A 19192-nucleotide genomic window follows, 5' to 3' on the forward strand; every position below is an offset into this window, starting at 1 on the left:
ACATCTCGTTCATGCCGATTATTTTCATGCACAGCACCAGGAATTCTAGAAATGGTACGTTCTGAGATCTGCAAAGCTTAAAAAGAATATATTAATCATAAAACCTATCACTCAAGTGGCAAGTCTGCCATCATTTCTAACCAATGCTTACTGTTGGTATGAAAAACGTCTTCAAAAAAATAAAGCTGCAGAACATAAAATATCAAATCCTGATAAATCATTTAATTAGGTAATCATTTAGCATAATTTTCTTCACTGCAGAGGCTAAAACAAAGAAATTCGTGGGAGAACGAAGATATAAACCCAGGATATTTGTATATGGAATCTATTACAGAATGGGATGTAAGATAAACAAAAAATATTAGATTAAAACCTAGGAGTATTCCCTGCACAATAAGGGAGATTTGATCGACAAGGTTTCGCAAGTAGCTATACAGTCGACAATGACCAAGCTAATCAAAGCTTTGAAAGCTGAGAAAAGAGTGCGTAAAACGAGCATGGTCATGGGAAGAAGTGTTTTGTAAAAGAACCACAAAAAGAATGCCTTGACAAGGAATGATTATTTGTGAAGATCAAAAACATCAGTTGTCCAGTAACAGGAATCCAATAGTAAGAAAAAAAAAAAAAAAGGAAAAAGGAAAAGCCCGTATTGTCCCCATATGTAAACAACCAAATAACTATCAATAATAGGGGGATAAAGCAACTGAGCCAAAAAGTAGCACATACTGGTTTAAAAGCCTCATGACTGCAAATAGGGTGAAAGTCACCTCTCGTAAGCCTTTGAGCATGCCAATAAGCACCACAAAATGCTCTATCACATCCTAAACCTGCAAGAGACAAAGCAAATGGAAAAACTAGCATAATCAGAACAGATGCTCTATTACCCCTAAACCAAAAGAAAGTACATATCCAGCGGCTCATTTCATTTCCTCTCTTAATAAATGCTCAAAGATAAATTGAGTTCCAAGTTTAGAAACATCAATGGCGTGGTTCTAAACTTTCTCGATTTACTGAACTTCTGTTGTGACTGCAGCAAAAGAAAAGTCTTAACTGTCTAAGAAGTTCAACCAGTCAAACTCTGATTGTAGTAAAATTATTTTAGCTTGTAGGTTACAAGCTAGCACAGAACCTTAACCTGCTTTAAATAAATTATTAATACAGCTTTATCAGAATCAAAGTTTTAAACAGACGCACACACAGTAAAACTTACAGTGCTGTGGTACACTGATATCGGTGCGGGAAGGCATCATTCCTCCACATGCATTACACTGTAGATGGACAGTGTTCTGGTTGCAGCGAAACCCACCCAATTCAGTACCTGGAATAAAGGAGCTCATTATATATAAACTAGACCTAGAGAAAAAGGATAACAACACGTTAGAAACATAACACCAGAACTTCTCAAGACCAAATATTCAGAATATAAACGCATTGCACTAACTTCACAAATTTGGGCACTATAAACATGAAATGTATTTTATATATATTGTTAGAGCAGAATATGTTATCTTGTTATTAGGATTATCTTTATCTCATTTGTTAGATAAATTGATATCTTGTGAATGTTGTTTTTTTCTTTTGTAGTTTGAGCATTGTATCTCTACAATATATAACAAAAGGGTCATCTATTTTCTTCCTCGTGAATATCATTCTAGTTACAAGTGCCTGACGCACTCGGTTGAAGAAAACTGCTGGTGTCTTCCTTATGAAGCTCATGGTGACATCCCCACTGTCATCCTTATGGTGGTTAGAGTCAATGTGTCTCACTGTTGAATGGTAGGCAGCAGATCTCAAGTCAACAGCTGCTGTGGTGGTCAGTGTCAATGTGTGTGATGGACGGATATCTCTTTTTGATGTTGATGTGAGTGCTTGTTGGTTGTTGGCCCCATCTATGAGGCCCATTGGAATGAATATGTGATCTCCCAGTGTTGCAAGGTGGTTACAGTATCTCTTTCAGTGTCTAAGGCAGTGGAAATTTCTTGTCATCGTTCTCTATGCATGAAAGTTCTCAGATTAGTGGGCTGTCAGTTCTGTTGAGGTGGTTGTCGGGGTGTATAGAAAACCCTACCAGTGTTTCATCAAGGATATCTCAGTTCAAGAATGTCTCAAGTTTGGGACACATGTAGATCAGCCCAAATCCGGTCCGGCCCAATCTGAATCAGACATACAGATCTACCTAATCTAGTCCAGCTCATTCTCAATCGAGCGAATACAATCCACTGAATCTTGTTTAGGGACAACTCCAATCGAGGCAATTCAATAAACCAGTTTGACCAAACCAATCCAACAATAGGTTCAGATCGAGTCCAGTTGGGTCAACCCGACTCATTGATATGGATTTCATCAAAATCGGCTTGACCCAATTCATTGTATTTCATTCAGGTCTACCCAAGTCAACTAGGCCAATTCTAATCTAAGTTGTTCGGCCAGTTAAGATCCAATTCATTCCAGTCCAAGCATTTTTTGGCCAGTTTACAACTGATATCATCTGGTTCAGGTATCTTTCAGCCTATTTACAGCCAATTTCGGCTAGTCTAGGTATTTTTGTGTTAAATCATCACTTATCCTAAAAATTTAAGCCGATAGGAAGAGGTAAACTTAATCAATAATTTAACACTCCCCTTCACGCATGGACTCAAATTCTTTCTTAATAGGTAAGGTCCAACACCTGAAATATTTAATTGAAATAGGAGTAAATTGTGAAGTCAGGTTCGAAATCATAACCTCTTTAGCTTTGATACTATGTTAAATCACCCCTTGTTCTAAAAGCTAATCTGATAGGAAGATATATATTTAATTATTTAATCAATACTTTAACATTTTGGCCACTTCCATTCACCATTCAGCAAATTCAGTTTCTCTTTTTTGGCCAATGATGGTTTTCTTTGCTCTGGTTTCTCTTATTTTTGGCCACTTGTGAAATCAACTCATTTCCTCATCCATAGCATGCTTCCATCCTGATAAAGCGAAAGCCTGCTTATAAGAGGAAGAAATAGAGATAGAGGATAGGGCACATGCAAACGAATGCAAGCAAGAGGAAATACAATAATAGGAAACAAAACAAGCACTAGGGTGTTGAGTAAAAGTGAGCCTATAAGAAATAACACGCCTATCTCAAGATCATCGGTAAGCCCGCAATGGAGGATTCGGAAGGGAAGCCAAGGGTATTGGAGTAGGAGAGGAAGTTAGAGGTAGCGGAAGAGTAGGAGAAGATAATGAAGACTCCCCCTCACCACTAGAGATAAGGTCAAAAGACAAACTCTGACCAAGTGAGTAGATTATGCTATCTTATTATTAGTTTTATCTTTATCTTGTTGGTACATAGGTTTATCTAGTGATAATTTAACCATTGTATCTCTACAATACATAATACAAAGGAAACTTCAGTGGGGAGATAACTTTTAACCCACTACTTTCTTACTCGTGTTCTATATTTTAACTTAACATATTTTAAAGTATTATTTAAATGATTAAATTCATCATTTCCTATCAACTTAAGATTTTGGAATAAGTTGTGATTTAATAAATTAATCCAAGTTCGAGAAAATATATAAATATAATAGCTATGGATAACAATAGCAAACTATAAAATTTATAAGAGACCTGTTATTCTTCCATCTCCTATTTATCTCTTTTTCAAATCCACCATTGGATATATAGGACCAGAATGTGGGTCCATGTGAAAAAAAAAAAAAACTATATATATATATATATATATATATATGAGAAACGGAGGAGAGATGAAAAAAATTGCATTTCTTAATTATAGGTGCTTTTTGTGGTGTCTATGGAGGGAAAGGAATGATAGGTGTTTTGCGGACCGCAAGAAAACTTTGGAGTTGAAATCTTTATTCTTCAACACTTTGTATCTTTGGATAACTGCTTATGTTGCTCATTTAGTGATTAGTTATCACGATTTTCTTATTCTTTTTGCTCCAACTACGTAGGTGGCTTCGTTTGTATATTTCTTATGTATATAGGGATGCCTTACACTTTTAATGATATCTCGATTAATTATTAAAAAAAAATAAAAAAAATAGCATTTCTCAATTAATAATTAGTACAACTACAAAGAGCAAGTTAAGGTTGATAGACGAGTGAATAAATGATGTGCAACACACAATGTATACTAAATTAAGGAAATAATTTCCAAACAATAGAATTCATGTGCAAATAATATTACCACATTGAGGGCATGGAAGGTCTATGCCATCATTTTCCTCATCCACCAGCAAGTGAGCCCTCTTCCGACTAGGATCTTTTCTAGACCCAATGACCTAATTTATAATACAATCACAATTTACAAAAAGGGAAAGAATCATGAAGAATTCCAAGTTAAATAATGCATAAAAGAGCAGCATAAAATCCAACACAATGATGTGAACACATAAAATGAATTATTCTCTAATTTGAAGGCACATTTATAACAATCCAGGGAAAAAAGTTAGCCATATCTACATTATTACCGCAAAAATACTAGTCAATTTGGAGCTTCCTTAGAATTCCTTATAAAACTCAGTCCCACCTAGTAACTAAGTAATGTGGGACTTAGCACTCGTGACTATCTTTATAAACCACCAATTCTATATGGGCTACTTCTCATCTTCTCAATATGGGACCGGAGTGTTACAACAATAAACATTGAAGGAACCACACACATAATTCAAACTATCAACAAAGAAGGAATTTCAAGGGTACAAATTGATTCTTGTAATCAGCATGTATAAATAAACAATCTATTAAAATCCCTTTTACCACACAATACTTTCCTAAGAAATCTGACCCATTCTTACCATACACCACAGATTCAATTCCTTGACCAAAAGTTTCAACTACTAACAACCACTGTATACAGGAAAGTTGCTAAAATAATACAAAGATGACTCAAGGACAGATGATGAGTTAATTCACTTGGGAATTAGATTGTTGCGCTGCAATTGGAATGCTAAAGTGACATGCCAATTACACAGGAATCTGGAAGATGGGGAAGATTGATATAATTTATGTGGATATTTTTCATTCCAAATTAGAATTATACGAGGTAGTTTAAGTTGACATAGTTTTCACATGATATTGCCCAAAACATTTCTATAGAACTGCACTATTTTAAGTTCAGTTAATATAATATTATTTGATCTTATCACAGTCGGAGTGGCCTCTAGGCATGAGAGACTGAGGGATCTATTATGGGTGGTATTGGGGATGAGTTTAAATTCCATTTAGTGAGTTGGGCAAGAATTTGCACTCCATAAAGTCAGGTGGGTAGGGAGTTAGAAATATGATTCAGTTCAACCAACCCCTTTTGGGAAATTGGTTGTGGCGGTATTTTATGGATAGAGGAGCTTTATGGAGATTGGTGATAGAGACCAAAGATGATAGTATAAGGGGAGATTGGTGCTTTAAGGAGGTTATGGGGACATTCGAAGTGGGAGTTGGAAATATATAAGAAAGGGATGTGATATGTTTTCCAAATTTCTTAGATTTGAAGTTGGAGATGGGTCAAAGGTTAGTTTTTTGCATGATATATGATGTGGGGATAGTTCGTTAAAGATCTCTTATCCATATTTGTTAAGCATTGCTCAGAGAAAAGATGTGTGGGTGGCAGATAACATGCAGGTTCGAGAAATGAATAATCAGTGGAATGTAATTTTTACTAGACCCCCTTCAAGATTGGAAAGTGGAGGTGGTGGTATCTTTTTTTGAGAGGTTGTATTCTTTCACATTAAAACAAGGAGAGGAGGATAGAATAGGATGAAGTCCTTCGAAAAGGAGCAAGTTTGAAGTGAAGTCGTTCTATCAAGTGTTAACTAGCCATAATGGATCCTCTTTTCCTTGGAAGAGTATTTGGAGAGTAAAAGCTCCTTCCCAGCTGGCATTTTTTTGTGTGGACAGCAACATTAGGGAAAACATTGACGCTTATTAATTTGAGAAAGAGAAATATTGTGGTACTTGAGTGGTGTTGCATGTGCAAGAAGAGTGGTAAGTCCATTGATCATTTACTGATTCATTGTAAAGTTTTTTTTTTTTTGATAGGTAATATCAATGTATTAAAAAACACAAGGGGCGCAACCCATGTACACAAGAAGTATACAAAAGGGCCCATAACTACAAGCTTTAAACTGAATATGACGCACAGAAATCTAGAAATTCCACAAGCGTTGAAGCTTGCGAAGAATACCACAATACTCTCCATGAGAAAAGTGTTTGAAGCACCCTTTTCTTCAACTCTATAATTCCAATTTCACGATCCTCAAAACTCCGTGAATTCCTTTCTCTCCATAAGCACCACATTACACACAACAGGGCCATTCTCCAGATTTGCAGAACTGACCGCTTACCGCTTTGCCCTCTCCAACTTCCCAAGCATTCCTTCATCCTACCCAGCATCACCCACGTTACACCAAACAACTCATTGTAAAGTAGCAAGGGAATTATGAAGCTCTGTTCTTAAATCTATTTGGGGTAGAGTGGGTCATGCCTAGACACCATCAACTTGTTGGTCAGTTGGGGAGGACAAGTTGGGTGTGATACAATTATGGAAGTATGGAAGTTAGCTCCGTTGTGTTTAATGTGGTGTCTTTGACGAGAGGGTAATGTTTAGAGCTTTGCAGCTATAGAGACCTTGGTGATAGAGTTGCGGAAGATAATGTTCAATACTTTCTACACTTGGGTGATACAATTATGAAAGTATGGAAGTTAGCTCCGTTGTGTTTAATGTGGTGTCTTTGACGAGAGAGTAATGTTCAGAGCTTCGCAAATATAGAGACCTCGGTGATAGAGTTGCGGAAGATAATGTTCAACACTTTCTACACTTGGATATCTGCACATCATAATTTTGATTGTTTCTAGTTTTGCAGATTTTTTGAATGTGTTTTTTTTCTTCAAATTAAGGGCTCTCATGTACACTCCTCGCGTACTAGTCTCATTGTTTGATTGTTTCTACTCCTTTAGGGCAAGTACAAAAATAAATCAAAAGGCAACTTAATATCACATGGGGTTCTTCAAAGGTTAAGGTCTTGATCATGGCAAGAAGGTTAAGGTCTTGAAATCGGTCTCTTTTTACATTTCTATTTGGTACCTTATTTTAGGATCTGGCAAGTTAGTGAATTAGCATAAAGGGTGGCTTCCAATTTAGGTGTTTTGTTCATGCTGGCGAAAAAATTTCCATCCAGGCAAGCAGATATTTTCACATCCATATATCACATTGCTCACACAGAGAGAGAGAGAGAGAGAGAGAGAGAGAGAGAGATAAGAGCAAGAAAGACGTGCTAATACAAGTATCCAATATCCCTCAATATATTGTTGCTATATCTTTAAAAAAATGATATTAGTCAAACCTCATCCTCTTAATACTGGTATATCGACAAAAATTTGCAAATATTCAATACTTCCAGCAACATATAGGACATGAAAAAGTGGAAACAAGGGGACACTATATCAGCAAGTTTCCAATCTCAGATATATTGTTGATTTTGATGAATAGTTGATACAGTATCAAAATATTAAAAAGAATAAAGGATACAAGTACTATGAACATAACTCCACCGTAATGATTTAGACTGGAAGACATATGAATGCCAAATATGTTCCACTGAGACACCAAAATAATATATATGGATGACAGTGGATGTTCCATCTGAACCATGAATTTTACAATATACTCTTGATACCGTATCAACTACCTTTATGACCTTTTCCCCCTGAACCCTTTTCAAAGGAAAATCCAAACAAGAGGGGAGCTGCCTCAGGGAACATCCTAAAGACAAATTTTGATCTTCCTACCCAACCACATAGGCCTACACTTGATTGAAAGACTATGTTACTACCTTAACACTAGATCATGAGCAGCTAGAAAATTTAAGTGTTCAACCAACAAATCATCTTCTTCCTTTGTCTACTACACTTTCCATTAAAGCACCCGAACATAACATTATCATTACAAAGCTAAAAACATATATTGATGCCATTCCACTGAACGTGTGATTACAATTCAAATGACCTTTCAGTATATGGTTCAATTTAGCTTGTTAAGTGAAAATTTACTTTTAAAGTTTATCAGCAGTGGACTCTACTGTAATGTCATGCAAAGCCCAATCATAGTGGGATAGAACTCCCTCAGATGGCAGGCTGTGTACTGTATATCTCAAAAACTAAATAAATATATGAATTTTATGGACAATTTGTAGTCAGTTATAATTACCAAGTATGCGACACTACACACATAAACATTCCACAAGTATGGATATCTTGACATGTAGGCCTTATCGTCTATATTTTCTAGCTTATATTCACTGTAAACAGAGCTCGTTTAATAGGAATAAAAAAGAAATTAGATCATAGTTATCATATTTTAGTCACAAAGCATACAGTTTCTAGTGACAATGCCAAAAAAACAATATATTTAAAACCATCAAACTCACAAGATAGTGATCCACAATTACTACATCAAGAGAATCTGGTTAAATTGATTTCAATTGGCGCTTTTGAATGTTTGGTAATCATAATGACAAAAGAGAATGGGATTTAGAATATAATCACTAAGATGTGGCCAAAAATCATATTTTTAGTCACAAAGCATACAGTTTCTAGTGACAATGCCAAAAAAACAATATATTTAAAACCATCAAACTCACAAGATAGTGATCCACAATTACTACATCAAGAGGATCCGGTTAAATCGATTTCAATTGGCGCTTTTGAATGTTTAGTAATCATAACGGCAAAAGAGAATGGATTTAGAATATAATCACTAAGATGTGGCCAAAACACTAGATATTATGGAACTTTCAGGTTCACAAATGTTATTGATTGCCAGTTATTTTTTTTATTTTTTACTGGTACATTACATACACACATATGGCGTATTTTGAACCCATGACCACACCCTCTACCTTGTGCTTAAGATTGTAATCGAGCCAAGTTGAACCGAGTATTGAATGTTTAAGCTTGACTTGTTTAATTTTGTTCAAACACGAGCCCAACTCGAGCTTATCACCGAACTAAATAATCTTTTCAAACTCGGTTTATTAATTTTTCAAACAAACTCGAACTTACACATGAGCTGCTCCATTAACTTATTCATTCCTTGTAGAAGGGAAATATAATCATTATTTCTATTTTTTTTGTAAATCTACACTAATCATTAATTACTTAATTATTGTTAAGATTTTATCAAGTTAATTAGATAAATTAATTTTTATTTATAAACGTATAAAAGTTAACTTCACCAACCTTGTACTTGTAATATGATTTTTAAGGAAAACTTCACTTACCCCTTAATGTTTAGATGTTTTTCCAATCATACCCTCAAAGCTTAAAAATTTGCAATTACAGGTTCATGTTTTAGGATTTTGCAATGATGCTAAAATACCCCTTTTTAAAAAAATTAAAAATAAAATTGCAATGCTGACTGGCTGACCCACGTCCATTGGTCTGGTGCTCTAGTTACCCACGGCCAGCCATGGGTTCCATTTTTTTTCTAAATTTTTAATTATTTAATTAGGGTAATTTATATTTTTTTTAAGTTTTACAGGGGTATAAATGAAATTTTACCTGTCCATTGTTTTATTTTACCCTAAATCGTAACGGTAGGGGTGTAATTAAAAGGAGCTAAAACTAAAACATGAGAACCCGACATTGCAAATTTTTAAACTTTGAGGATATGATTGCAAAAGTACCTAAAAATTGGAGGGATAAGTGAATTTATCCATAATTTTTAATCCTGAAATGGACTATTTAAATCATATCTTATAACTTTACACTAAAATTTTAAAGAATCCATCTCAATCTCAAGCCATGTCATGTCATGCCAGACATTGGTCTTCACATACTACGAGGTATCGACATGGAATAGCTAAAAAGTAGTGAGATTACTTACAAGATTTGATTGTATCAATGCATAGGAATCTAAAAGTGAAGCTTCTTCATCAGAACGCTTCAATGAAGGATCAGCTTTTATAATATCCTAGAAAAAAAAAAAGTAGCAAACAAGTCAAAAGAGACAAGAAAATCCACAAATGAAAACCATACTAGAGGGGATGATGACATGCTTTAAACCATAAAAATACTCATACATACACAACTCCCATGCATATTGCTTCAGTTAAGATCTTATCTATACAGCCAAAAAATGGTGTGCCTACCTCCGCAATGTTATGCAGAAAATGGTTTCTTCCAACAAACTGTACAACTGCTCTACACTGGGGACAAAGCACACTTGAATGTCTATCTTGAGATCTCCTTAACCACTCTGAGAAGCATCCATTGCTGTAAGTAAATAACCAATGACAACTTGAACAAAAATCTATAGATTGAAATAAAAATGGCATATGAATGCCTGCTAGCTTAGCTAGAAAAGTCTCTTGACAGGGGAGGGGGAGTGGGGGTTGGGGTTTAATGGAGAATATAAAGTCCACAATTGCAGAAAAAATAAATCACACACCAGAAGTTATGAAGGCAAGGAGCAACGGTAACAACATTATGCCATATATTTAAGCAAATGCTGCATTTTGCATGCTCAACATCAACAGAAATCTGGTAAAACAAAACAAAAAGATAACATAACTATACATGGGAATAATGTTCATGGGAAAATTCAAAGGTGCAAGTATGGTAAATAGCATATTCACCTTTAATTGCTTCGTGCGGATTTCCAAGCTAGGCATTACTTCAAATCTGTAGCTCAGATACCCTAGAGGCAGCAAGAAACAAAAAGATAATATGCTAAAATATCCAGGCAGAACAAGTTAGATAATTCTAACCAAAGCCTACAAATTAAAAGTACAAAAATATGAATTTCCAACTCTGCAAGACATATAATTCCTCCTGCACACATATTTTCACAAATCAATCCAATTTTAAAATGCATAGAAAGCGGAAGATACATGAAATACATGAAGCTGTTTATTCCATTAATGTGTCAAAAAAGACTAAGAAAGCAGAAGAGCTCATGACTAACGCATGCACTCTCCCCAATCTGCAAATAAGTAAAAGAATTGAGAAGTTTTCTTTAAAGATTCTAGGTTTAGCCATTTAGGAATTAGGACATTATCCTTGGGTGAAGACGTGAAGTTGTTTAAAGTTTTTTTTTCAATTGTAATTTAGACTTTTAAACAGGTGGGTCATATCAAAAATTGCCAACCCTGCTCATAGTCCAGCCCCAGTTAAAGTTAAATATATTGAATTGATATGCATCATTGCTTGACCAAAAGGATGAGTATCAACAAATTGAATGATACTTTAAACAAGTAAAAATAAGCAGAGAAATGCAAACTGAAGTTAACAATGCTCTCCATCATAGATTCCAAAAGTTTTAATTTATACAATCTTATTGTACATTAATTAGCTATTAAGAAGTATATTATACTGAAGAGAATGGATACTAACCTTCTCTATCAGGGCCTGGAACAATTTCACTTCCACACTTGATAACAATGGTATCTTCATTTTGGACAATAGCCTCATTAACCAGTATTGCATTTGAACTATATCATCCACCCCCAGTCAAAACAAAAAAAAAAAAAAAACGAAAGAAGGGAAAAATAACAATCGTGTGAGTCTTATGATGGCAAAGAAAGGATGAGACATTAAGCACCGGAATATACAAATAATCATTAATTAGGTCACTTAAATATAATATGCTTCATATGTGACAAAACAACTTGAGCACAAAAGCAACCGAAGGGTACACAAGATATCAATTTAAATTGTGCCCACAAAAAGAGAACAGCTGATGCTCATTTGAATAAGGGTTCTAAAATTCAAAGAAATACACAATAAAAATATGCAGAAAACATGCAGAAACCCGTGCACTAAATAGAAATAGAAAGTACGGTAGAGTAGCCTCAATGATGCAAAAGATTTTAAAATTTCAACTACAACAAAGGTCAATATTGTGATAACATTTTTGCAGTTTTATTGCAATAAGAATCTTAAAGAGGACTGGGAAAATATGCATGCAATCTGATATTTCGTTAACAAGATGGCTTAAGAAAATCAATCACAGCATTGACAAATATATTAAATCTCCCAAGCTGGTTAAGTTACATACAGTATTTCATAATGACTAATGCTGTAAACAACTTTAAGAAATCAGTTTGCAGATGATAAACATGCTAAGACACTATAGCATTGCCTATCGTTATTTTTTTCTCTCTTTTTCCTTTTTCTTGCTATGTACACACTCCCACACTTGGGTCAACCACTCATGAATCCAGCCCATTGCTGACTCCAAAATTAACCACTATCATTGCAGATGATTGAACCATAACACAGCTCCATATGTCGGTTTTACTGAATATTGACACCCTCCAAGGTATATCCACTTTGACAGCAATTCTATATGCTCATTACGCATTTGAAATTATCATCTCCCCCTTGAGTGCAAACAATTCTTTAGGGTCACGCTCGCGGGTGATAGCCAGAGCATTACCTGACCCATGTAGAGGGGATGCATTGCACAGTGTCCGGGATTTAGTTGGAGCAAAACCTTGGATATCCCGGTTATAAAAAGTAATAAATAAATAAAAACTATAAAAGAATAATTTTTTTTATATGTAAATCAATCTCAATAGAAAGCACAAAGGGGCACAATCCATTTATATGTAAAGTGTATAAGAGAGACCCCAATTAGGAAGAAAAAGAACACAAGTCTACAAGTTCAGTCAAACTATAAAAGTGACGACCATTGTAAAGAGATTTGAACATAACAACTTTTAACTCTAACACCGAACTCTCACAATCTTCAAAGCTCTTTGCATTCCACTCTCTTCAAATGCACCACATTAAGCACAGAGGAGCCATCCTCCAATCTTCTAAAATGCTACGGCTTGCAAACTAACCTCTCCAGCTAGCCAACAACTCTATTACTCTTTTAGGCATGACCTACTCTACACCAAAAAGACGGAAGATCGAAAACCACAATTGTCTTGCCACTTCTCAGTAGAGAAGAAAATAATCTATAGTCTCCCACTCCTCTTGCACATGTAGTACCAATCCACTACCATGACTTGCTTCTTTTTCAAGTAATCCAACGTTAAAATCATCCTTATTAGGACCGTCGTTCACATGAAGAACGCCACTCTCGAAGAAACCTTATTTTTCCAAATGCTCTTCCAACGAAATGGGGCACCGACAGAAGTGCAAAACACATGATAAAAGGATCTAACTTCAAACATCCGCCTTTTGGAAAAGATCCAATAGATTTTATCCTCATCACCTCGTCTCAACCTGAGAGAGTCAAAAGATCAAATAACAAAATGATCAAGCCCACCTCCCAATCATGCACTAGTTTGGTAAAAGAAATATTCTACTAATGATTGCCGTTAGAAAACTGCACAAGATCTGCTAACCAAGCCTCTTTATAGCGAGCAATACTAAACCAGACCTTGAACCCGTCTCCCACCTCATATCTAAGAAATCTAGGGGAAAAAAAAAAAAAAAAAAAGCCCTCTCCTATTTTTTTCCACACCCCCACTTCAAAGTGCCCATCAACCTCATTGGAACACCATCCTCCCTTCATGCAATCTATTTGGTTTCCAACACCGATCTTTGAAAGCCACTCTTTGTGGCATAACGCCATAACCATTTTCACAAGAAAGCTCGGTTAAACTGAATCAAATTTCTAACCCCCCAAACTACTAGAGCAAATCGAAGAACATATCTTAGACTAATTAACTAAACAGAATTTGAACTCTTCACCAATTCCACCCTTTAAAAAATTCCTCTAAAGTTTCTCAATCCGATTAGCAACACCTACACAGATGGGGAAAAGGGACAGTTATTAAGTAAGCAGATTGGAAATAGTGCTTTTAATTAGTGTCAGCCTTCCACCCTTAGACAAAAAAGCCCTCTTCCAACCAGCCAAATGACATTCCATTTTTTCAACATTACCATCCTATATTGATTTACCCTTTTACGAAGCTTCCAAAGGAATACAAATATATAATTGGCAAAGAGGACACCCTACAAACAAGGATACGAGCCAAACCTCCAAGATGCGCCATCAGGGACTAACTTTGATTTAGATAAGTTAATCTTTAACTCTAAAACAGCTTCAAAACATAAGAAAAGGCATCAAAGATAAACGAAGATTATTAGGATTTGCCTCATAAAAGATGAGACAATAAGAGCTCATCACTATACCTCAACCCACTGAAAAACCTAATAAGAGCCCCTTATCCACTGTGGCAAATAGTAATGTACTCAAAGCCTCCATCACAACCACAAACAGTAGAGAGATAAAGGATCCCCTGCCTCAGCTTATGAGAGCTATTAAAGAATCTAGAAGGAGGTGTATTAATCAAAACGGAGAACTGCACTGTAGAAATATAGTGAGCTATCCAAGCTCTTCATTTCTTCCTAAAACCACACCTCCTAAATAGATAGGAAGGAAACCGCAATTAACTTGATCATAGACCTTCTCTAGGCCAAATTTACAGAGCATGACAGGTTCCCTGATCTAATTCGGCTATCAAGACATTCATAAGCTACATAACTGAGTTTAAAATATGTCTCCCTCTTATGAATGCATTCTGAGACCTGAAAATAATATTATCCAACATCGTCTTCAACTTGTTCGCTAGGACTTTCAAGAAGTTTTATAAACATCAACCACAAGGCTAATATGATAGGAGTCCTTGATATGCATGAATATGACTTTCTCGGAGATAAGGGAAATAAAAGTTGCATTGAGGCTCTTTTCAAACTTCCCTCAAAGACTTCCCAACTAATCTGAAGAAAAAAAAATCACGGCCTGAGGCCATGTCACCATTCGGAGCTCTCACCACCTCAAAAATCTCACTCTCCTCAAAAGATCTTTCCAACCATGAAACCTCCTCAACACCGATGGAATTGAAAGGAAGACTATCCAACTTGGGCTGCCAACTGAATTGTTTTGAATAAAGCTGATTGTAAAATTACACAATATGCTCCCTTATTTTTGTAACAGCTAAAGACATCGACTCATTAACATTTAATGAATCCACAATGTTGTTTCTTTATTCGAATTAGCCACCCGATGGAAAAATGTAGTGTTCTCTTCTCCCTCTCTCCACCAAAGAGCTCAACTTCTGCCTTTAACTCACTTTTTCTTTTTGAGGAATTCCTCCAACTCACTTTTTTCAGAAGAACCAACTCCCTAGTAATCTCTTCCTTTCTCAACCTTTCATCATCAGATAAGGATCTTCCTCCTGCAATAATATCAAGATTTCAGAGTTCATCCAAAAGCTTCTAAACGTTGCCAAAAACGTCCTCATCCATTTTTTTATATTCGTTTTCAAGGCTTTCAATTTACTTGCTAGAATAAAACTAGGGGAGCCTTGAAAGTTGTAGGACGTCCACTACTGTTTCACCTATTCCACAAAGCCCTCTTGACTTTAACCACATATTCTCAAACTTAAAATACCGAATACTAACAACAAAACCACAATCAAGCAACAGGGGGAAGTGATTTGATAAGATTCTAGGGAGTCTAATTTGATAGCATTATATAATATTCTCAAACTTAAAATACCGAGTACTACTAAAAATAAAACCACAATTACGCAAAAGAGGGAAGTGATCCTATACGATTCTAGGGATCTCCTTTGAGAGATTGGAAAATTGAGCTTCCCAATCAGGAGAGAGAAGAAATTATCAATTTTGGATCATGACGAAGAGTCACGATTATTGGATCACGTGATGTTCCCACGTACAAGAGGGATGTCCATGAGACCCTGTTCAAAGATGAATTCATAAAATTCCAAAATAGTTGGGGAAAAATGGGTGTCGTCAAATCTCTCACATGAGTAGCAAATGATATTAAAATCACCCCAGCTATCCCCAACTCAAAAAAACCCATCTCAAAAAACCAAAACGAAATGCTCAGAGGGCACTAATGCTGGGAAACAAAACGAAAGAGAAATGTCAGAACGTGTCTTCACCCTACAAGAGAGAGGGAGAGAGAGAGAGAGAGAGAGATCCTCAATAACTTTTAATTTTAACGAAGCATAAATTTCAGATTTGACAAATAAAAAGAACTGAACAGCTCAATATCATTCAATGGATAACTATATACCTCATATTTTGCACAGTAGCAGAGCATAGATCAGAATTCTGTGATATTTTGCACCACTCGTGTTTGTCAACACAGGACGGTCTGATCTCTGAGCATATTACAATCTCATCTGAACTTATATCAACATCTGAATATCTTGAATCCAAAGAAACTGCAACATGGAAAAAAAAATTACCAATAGCCATAGTAAAGATGCTTTCAATTCTACAGCCAATTCATTCTCCTCATTTGTTTTGCATCTACCAAGGGTATGGTACTTTTCAATTAACTGCATTATATTCTCAGCTGCACTTATGGCCCTTAGTCACCAATCACAAATATCAACATACACTACCAAGCTGCAAGTCATAATACTGGGTGATTGTTGTGCCTAAATCACATATTAAAGAAAGAGTCCCATGGATGTTGCTAATATATGGCTTCTTCCAAAAGTCGGAAGGAGAAAAAAATTACATTTCAACTGGTCAATGCAAAACAGGCTCAACTGGATGACAACATATACACTTCTTTTCTACAACTCCCATTGGCTTTGAATAGCTGTATTTATCTTCAAAGCTCAAGTTCACATAGGCATATGGATATAGAATTCTGAAATGAAGATTATCATAACCCAAACCAAGGCCTTCCCAGGAAATTGTATGTTGCTAGTCATCCATGGTAGGCAAACCATCCTAGCACTACAATTTCAAAATTCTTCATTCTAAAGTTTAAAAATGATCGGAATTAGCTTCTTTTCTCTTTTCTGCCACCTTCCAAAAAATAGACTAAACATACCAGTGTAGCTAACTTTATGTTATTACAGAAGTCACCAGCAATAGCTTCCAATTTTGGAAAATACACTGCACATCATCATTGAGAAAGAAAGGCTGATTTCCAAAGTACTCAAACTGTGTTTTTCCAAGAAAGGTTCAAAGCTGTTGAACGGTGGAGGGACACAATATAAACGGTCTTCAAGGCTAACGTATATTGAAAACTCAAAATAGCTTTACTCGCATATATTTGCACATTTTGTACATGAATGCACTTCATCGCTTTTAAGCTAGGAATGGACAGCGACATTCAGAGTGCAGCAATTTGAGAAAGTAATACAGAAAAAATAACAATTAGCTCTAAGAATGAAAGGAATTACACCCATTTTTTCTATTATATCTTATTTTCAAGAAAAACATTTGCTCCGCTTGATTGCTGAGAGGAGGAACGAAAAGAAAGAATCCCTTTTTCCAACTATATTTGATTTGCAAAGAGAAAGGACTGGAAAGTGATCATTTTTTAGGTTCTGAAAACCATTCGTTTTCTGGGTTTTCGAGAAAGATATATATTATTTATTCTCTTTTCTTTTCTTCGAACTTTCCGGCAACCCACCAAAAAATTTAAAGCAAATGTTAGAAGAAGAGAAAGAAAAGGAAAATGGGAATACCAAGCTTGGCCCAGATTTCTTGAGAGTTCTTTGAGCCTGAGCTCTCTCCCACTTCCACCATCGCCGTCTTTTTTGATCTTAGAAATCAATCGGTCGCGTAAAAGCTCTTACTTTGAAACGATTTTTCACCCTCACTGCCGCTGTCTTTCGAGAATGGGAGAGCAGTCTTGAGAGAGAGTATTTTTATATAAGAAAGAGTAGTAGTGGTGAAGCACGTGGGGAAGAAGTTTGGGTCCGGCGAGAAAGGAGGCCAGGGTCCGTGTTACAGAAGTTGAGGAAAATGTGCTGAAGCAGGATTCTTAACAGTTTTGATGAGTGTCTGGTTTTTTAATTTTTTTTTTTTTTTTTTTTAAATAAATGACTGATCTTATTCAAAAAAAAAAAAGAAAATTATGGAAAGAATACAAAAACATCTAGAGCCACAAACCGACTCTAAATACCAAGAGTTCAAAAAAACTCTAAACAACAAGAGCAGAGCTCTCTAAGGTAACCACATCGTGAATAAAATCTAGGACTTCTTCCATCCAAACTCTGTGTTTCCCATTGATTCCAGCTGCCCTTGCCAATCCATTAGCTGCACCATTTGCTTCTCGTCTTACATGTTCCACTCTCCAGCTCCTAAAGCCCGGCAGAATAGTATGGATGTCTTCAATAATTTGACCAAAATTACTCCAAGTTGCTCCTCCTTTAACAGCCTGAACTACTGCTTTGGAATCTTCTTCCAGCACAATTTTTTGGAAACCCAAATCACGACAGAACTCCACTGCACTAAGGGCTCCCATCGCCTCCGCCACTGTGGGCTCCGAACGTCCTTCTTGAACTAAGCAGGATGCTGCACACACATGCCCTATGAAATCCCACACTATGATGCCCACACCAAATCTCCTAGAAGCTGCTTTCACCGACACGTCCCAATTAACTTTGTATGTGTCATAATCTAGAGCTTTCCACCGAATGTGAGAGATGATGTTGTTGGGTTCAGTCGCTGCCTTTTCCTCTTGGTGCTCCATAAATGTTTCCCATCATTTCCATTATGCCGCAACCTCTTGGGCTAGCACCCCCTGGTGCTTAAAGGAGTCACCATGTGTGACTTCATTTCTTCCATACCATATAGCCCGAGCAGTACATGCAAAAATTCACAACTCCTCTATGTTGCATCTGTGAGATAAAAACTCAAAGATTTCCATGAACCCCTCCTCATTGCACACGCTTTTCTGCAGGGAACAAACACTTGTGCTCCAAACATCTTGAGCCGCTAGGCAGTGCCAGAGTGCATGAGCAGTTGTTTCAACTTCTTTAGTGCAAAAAATACAAGTTGCCTCTTCTATCACCCCTCTATGTTTAAGATTAGCTTTAGTAGGTAGAATATTACTGCAGGCCCTCCAAATGAAGACCTTTGTGGCATTAGGCTCCCTTAATTCCCATAGAGTCTTCCAAATGGCCTTACACCTCGATTGTTTTGGACCTTCACCATAAATTTCAGCGTTTCGCTCGAGCTCCAGGTGATAAGCACTTCTAACCAAAAATTCTCCTGAGTTCGTAAACTTCCAAATCATCCTATCTTGCTTATTATATATGCTCAACGGAAGCCCACATATTAAATTAGCTTCTTCCACCCAAAATATCTCCCGGATTAGAGGGATATTCCACCTTGATAAATTGGTTTCAATCAAATCACAAACCTTTGCATCTCTTTGTAGAATCCGACTGGGAGATTGAAT

General features: G+C 36.2%; 2 protein-coding genes across 3 annotated transcripts in view; both read right to left on the minus strand.

The window, feature by feature from the left end:
* The window catches only part of LOC132165274 (uncharacterized), a 36740-nt gene extending 18993 nt beyond the window's left edge, over positions 1 to 17747 (minus strand). For both annotated transcript variants that reach the window (XM_059575767.1, XM_059575766.1), the window contains exons 1-11: positions 17472 to 17747; positions 16055 to 16205; positions 11386 to 11483; positions 10629 to 10690; positions 10442 to 10533; positions 10143 to 10266; positions 9878 to 9964; positions 4184 to 4277; positions 1211 to 1318; positions 727 to 827; positions 3 to 68 (exon numbers count right to left, since the gene is read on the minus strand). In XM_059575767.1, the coding sequence (XP_059431750.1) occupies positions 3 to 68; positions 727 to 827; positions 1211 to 1318; positions 4184 to 4277; positions 9878 to 9964; positions 10143 to 10266; positions 10442 to 10533; positions 10629 to 10690; positions 11386 to 11483; positions 16055 to 16205; positions 17472 to 17532 (1044 nt within the window). In that variant the 5' untranslated portion in view covers positions 17533 to 17747. The remainder of the gene's footprint in view (positions 1 to 2; positions 69 to 726; positions 828 to 1210; positions 1319 to 4183; positions 4278 to 9877; positions 9965 to 10142; positions 10267 to 10441; positions 10534 to 10628; positions 10691 to 11385; positions 11484 to 16054; positions 16206 to 17471) is intronic.
* Positions 17748 to 17929: 182 nt separating this feature from the next.
* On the minus strand, positions 17930 to 18481 carry LOC132165120 (uncharacterized). The gene has a single exon (XM_059575618.1). The coding sequence runs from the start codon at positions 18479 to 18481 to the stop codon at positions 17930 to 17932; it is 552 nt and encodes a 183-aa protein (XP_059431601.1).
* Between the last annotated feature and the right edge of the window lie 711 nt (positions 18482 to 19192).

The sequence above is a fragment of the Corylus avellana genome, chromosome ca11 (assembly GCF_901000735.1).
Source record: "Corylus avellana chromosome ca11, CavTom2PMs-1.0".
In the NCBI taxonomy this organism is placed as follows: Eukaryota; Viridiplantae; Streptophyta; class Magnoliopsida; order Fagales; family Betulaceae; genus Corylus; species Corylus avellana.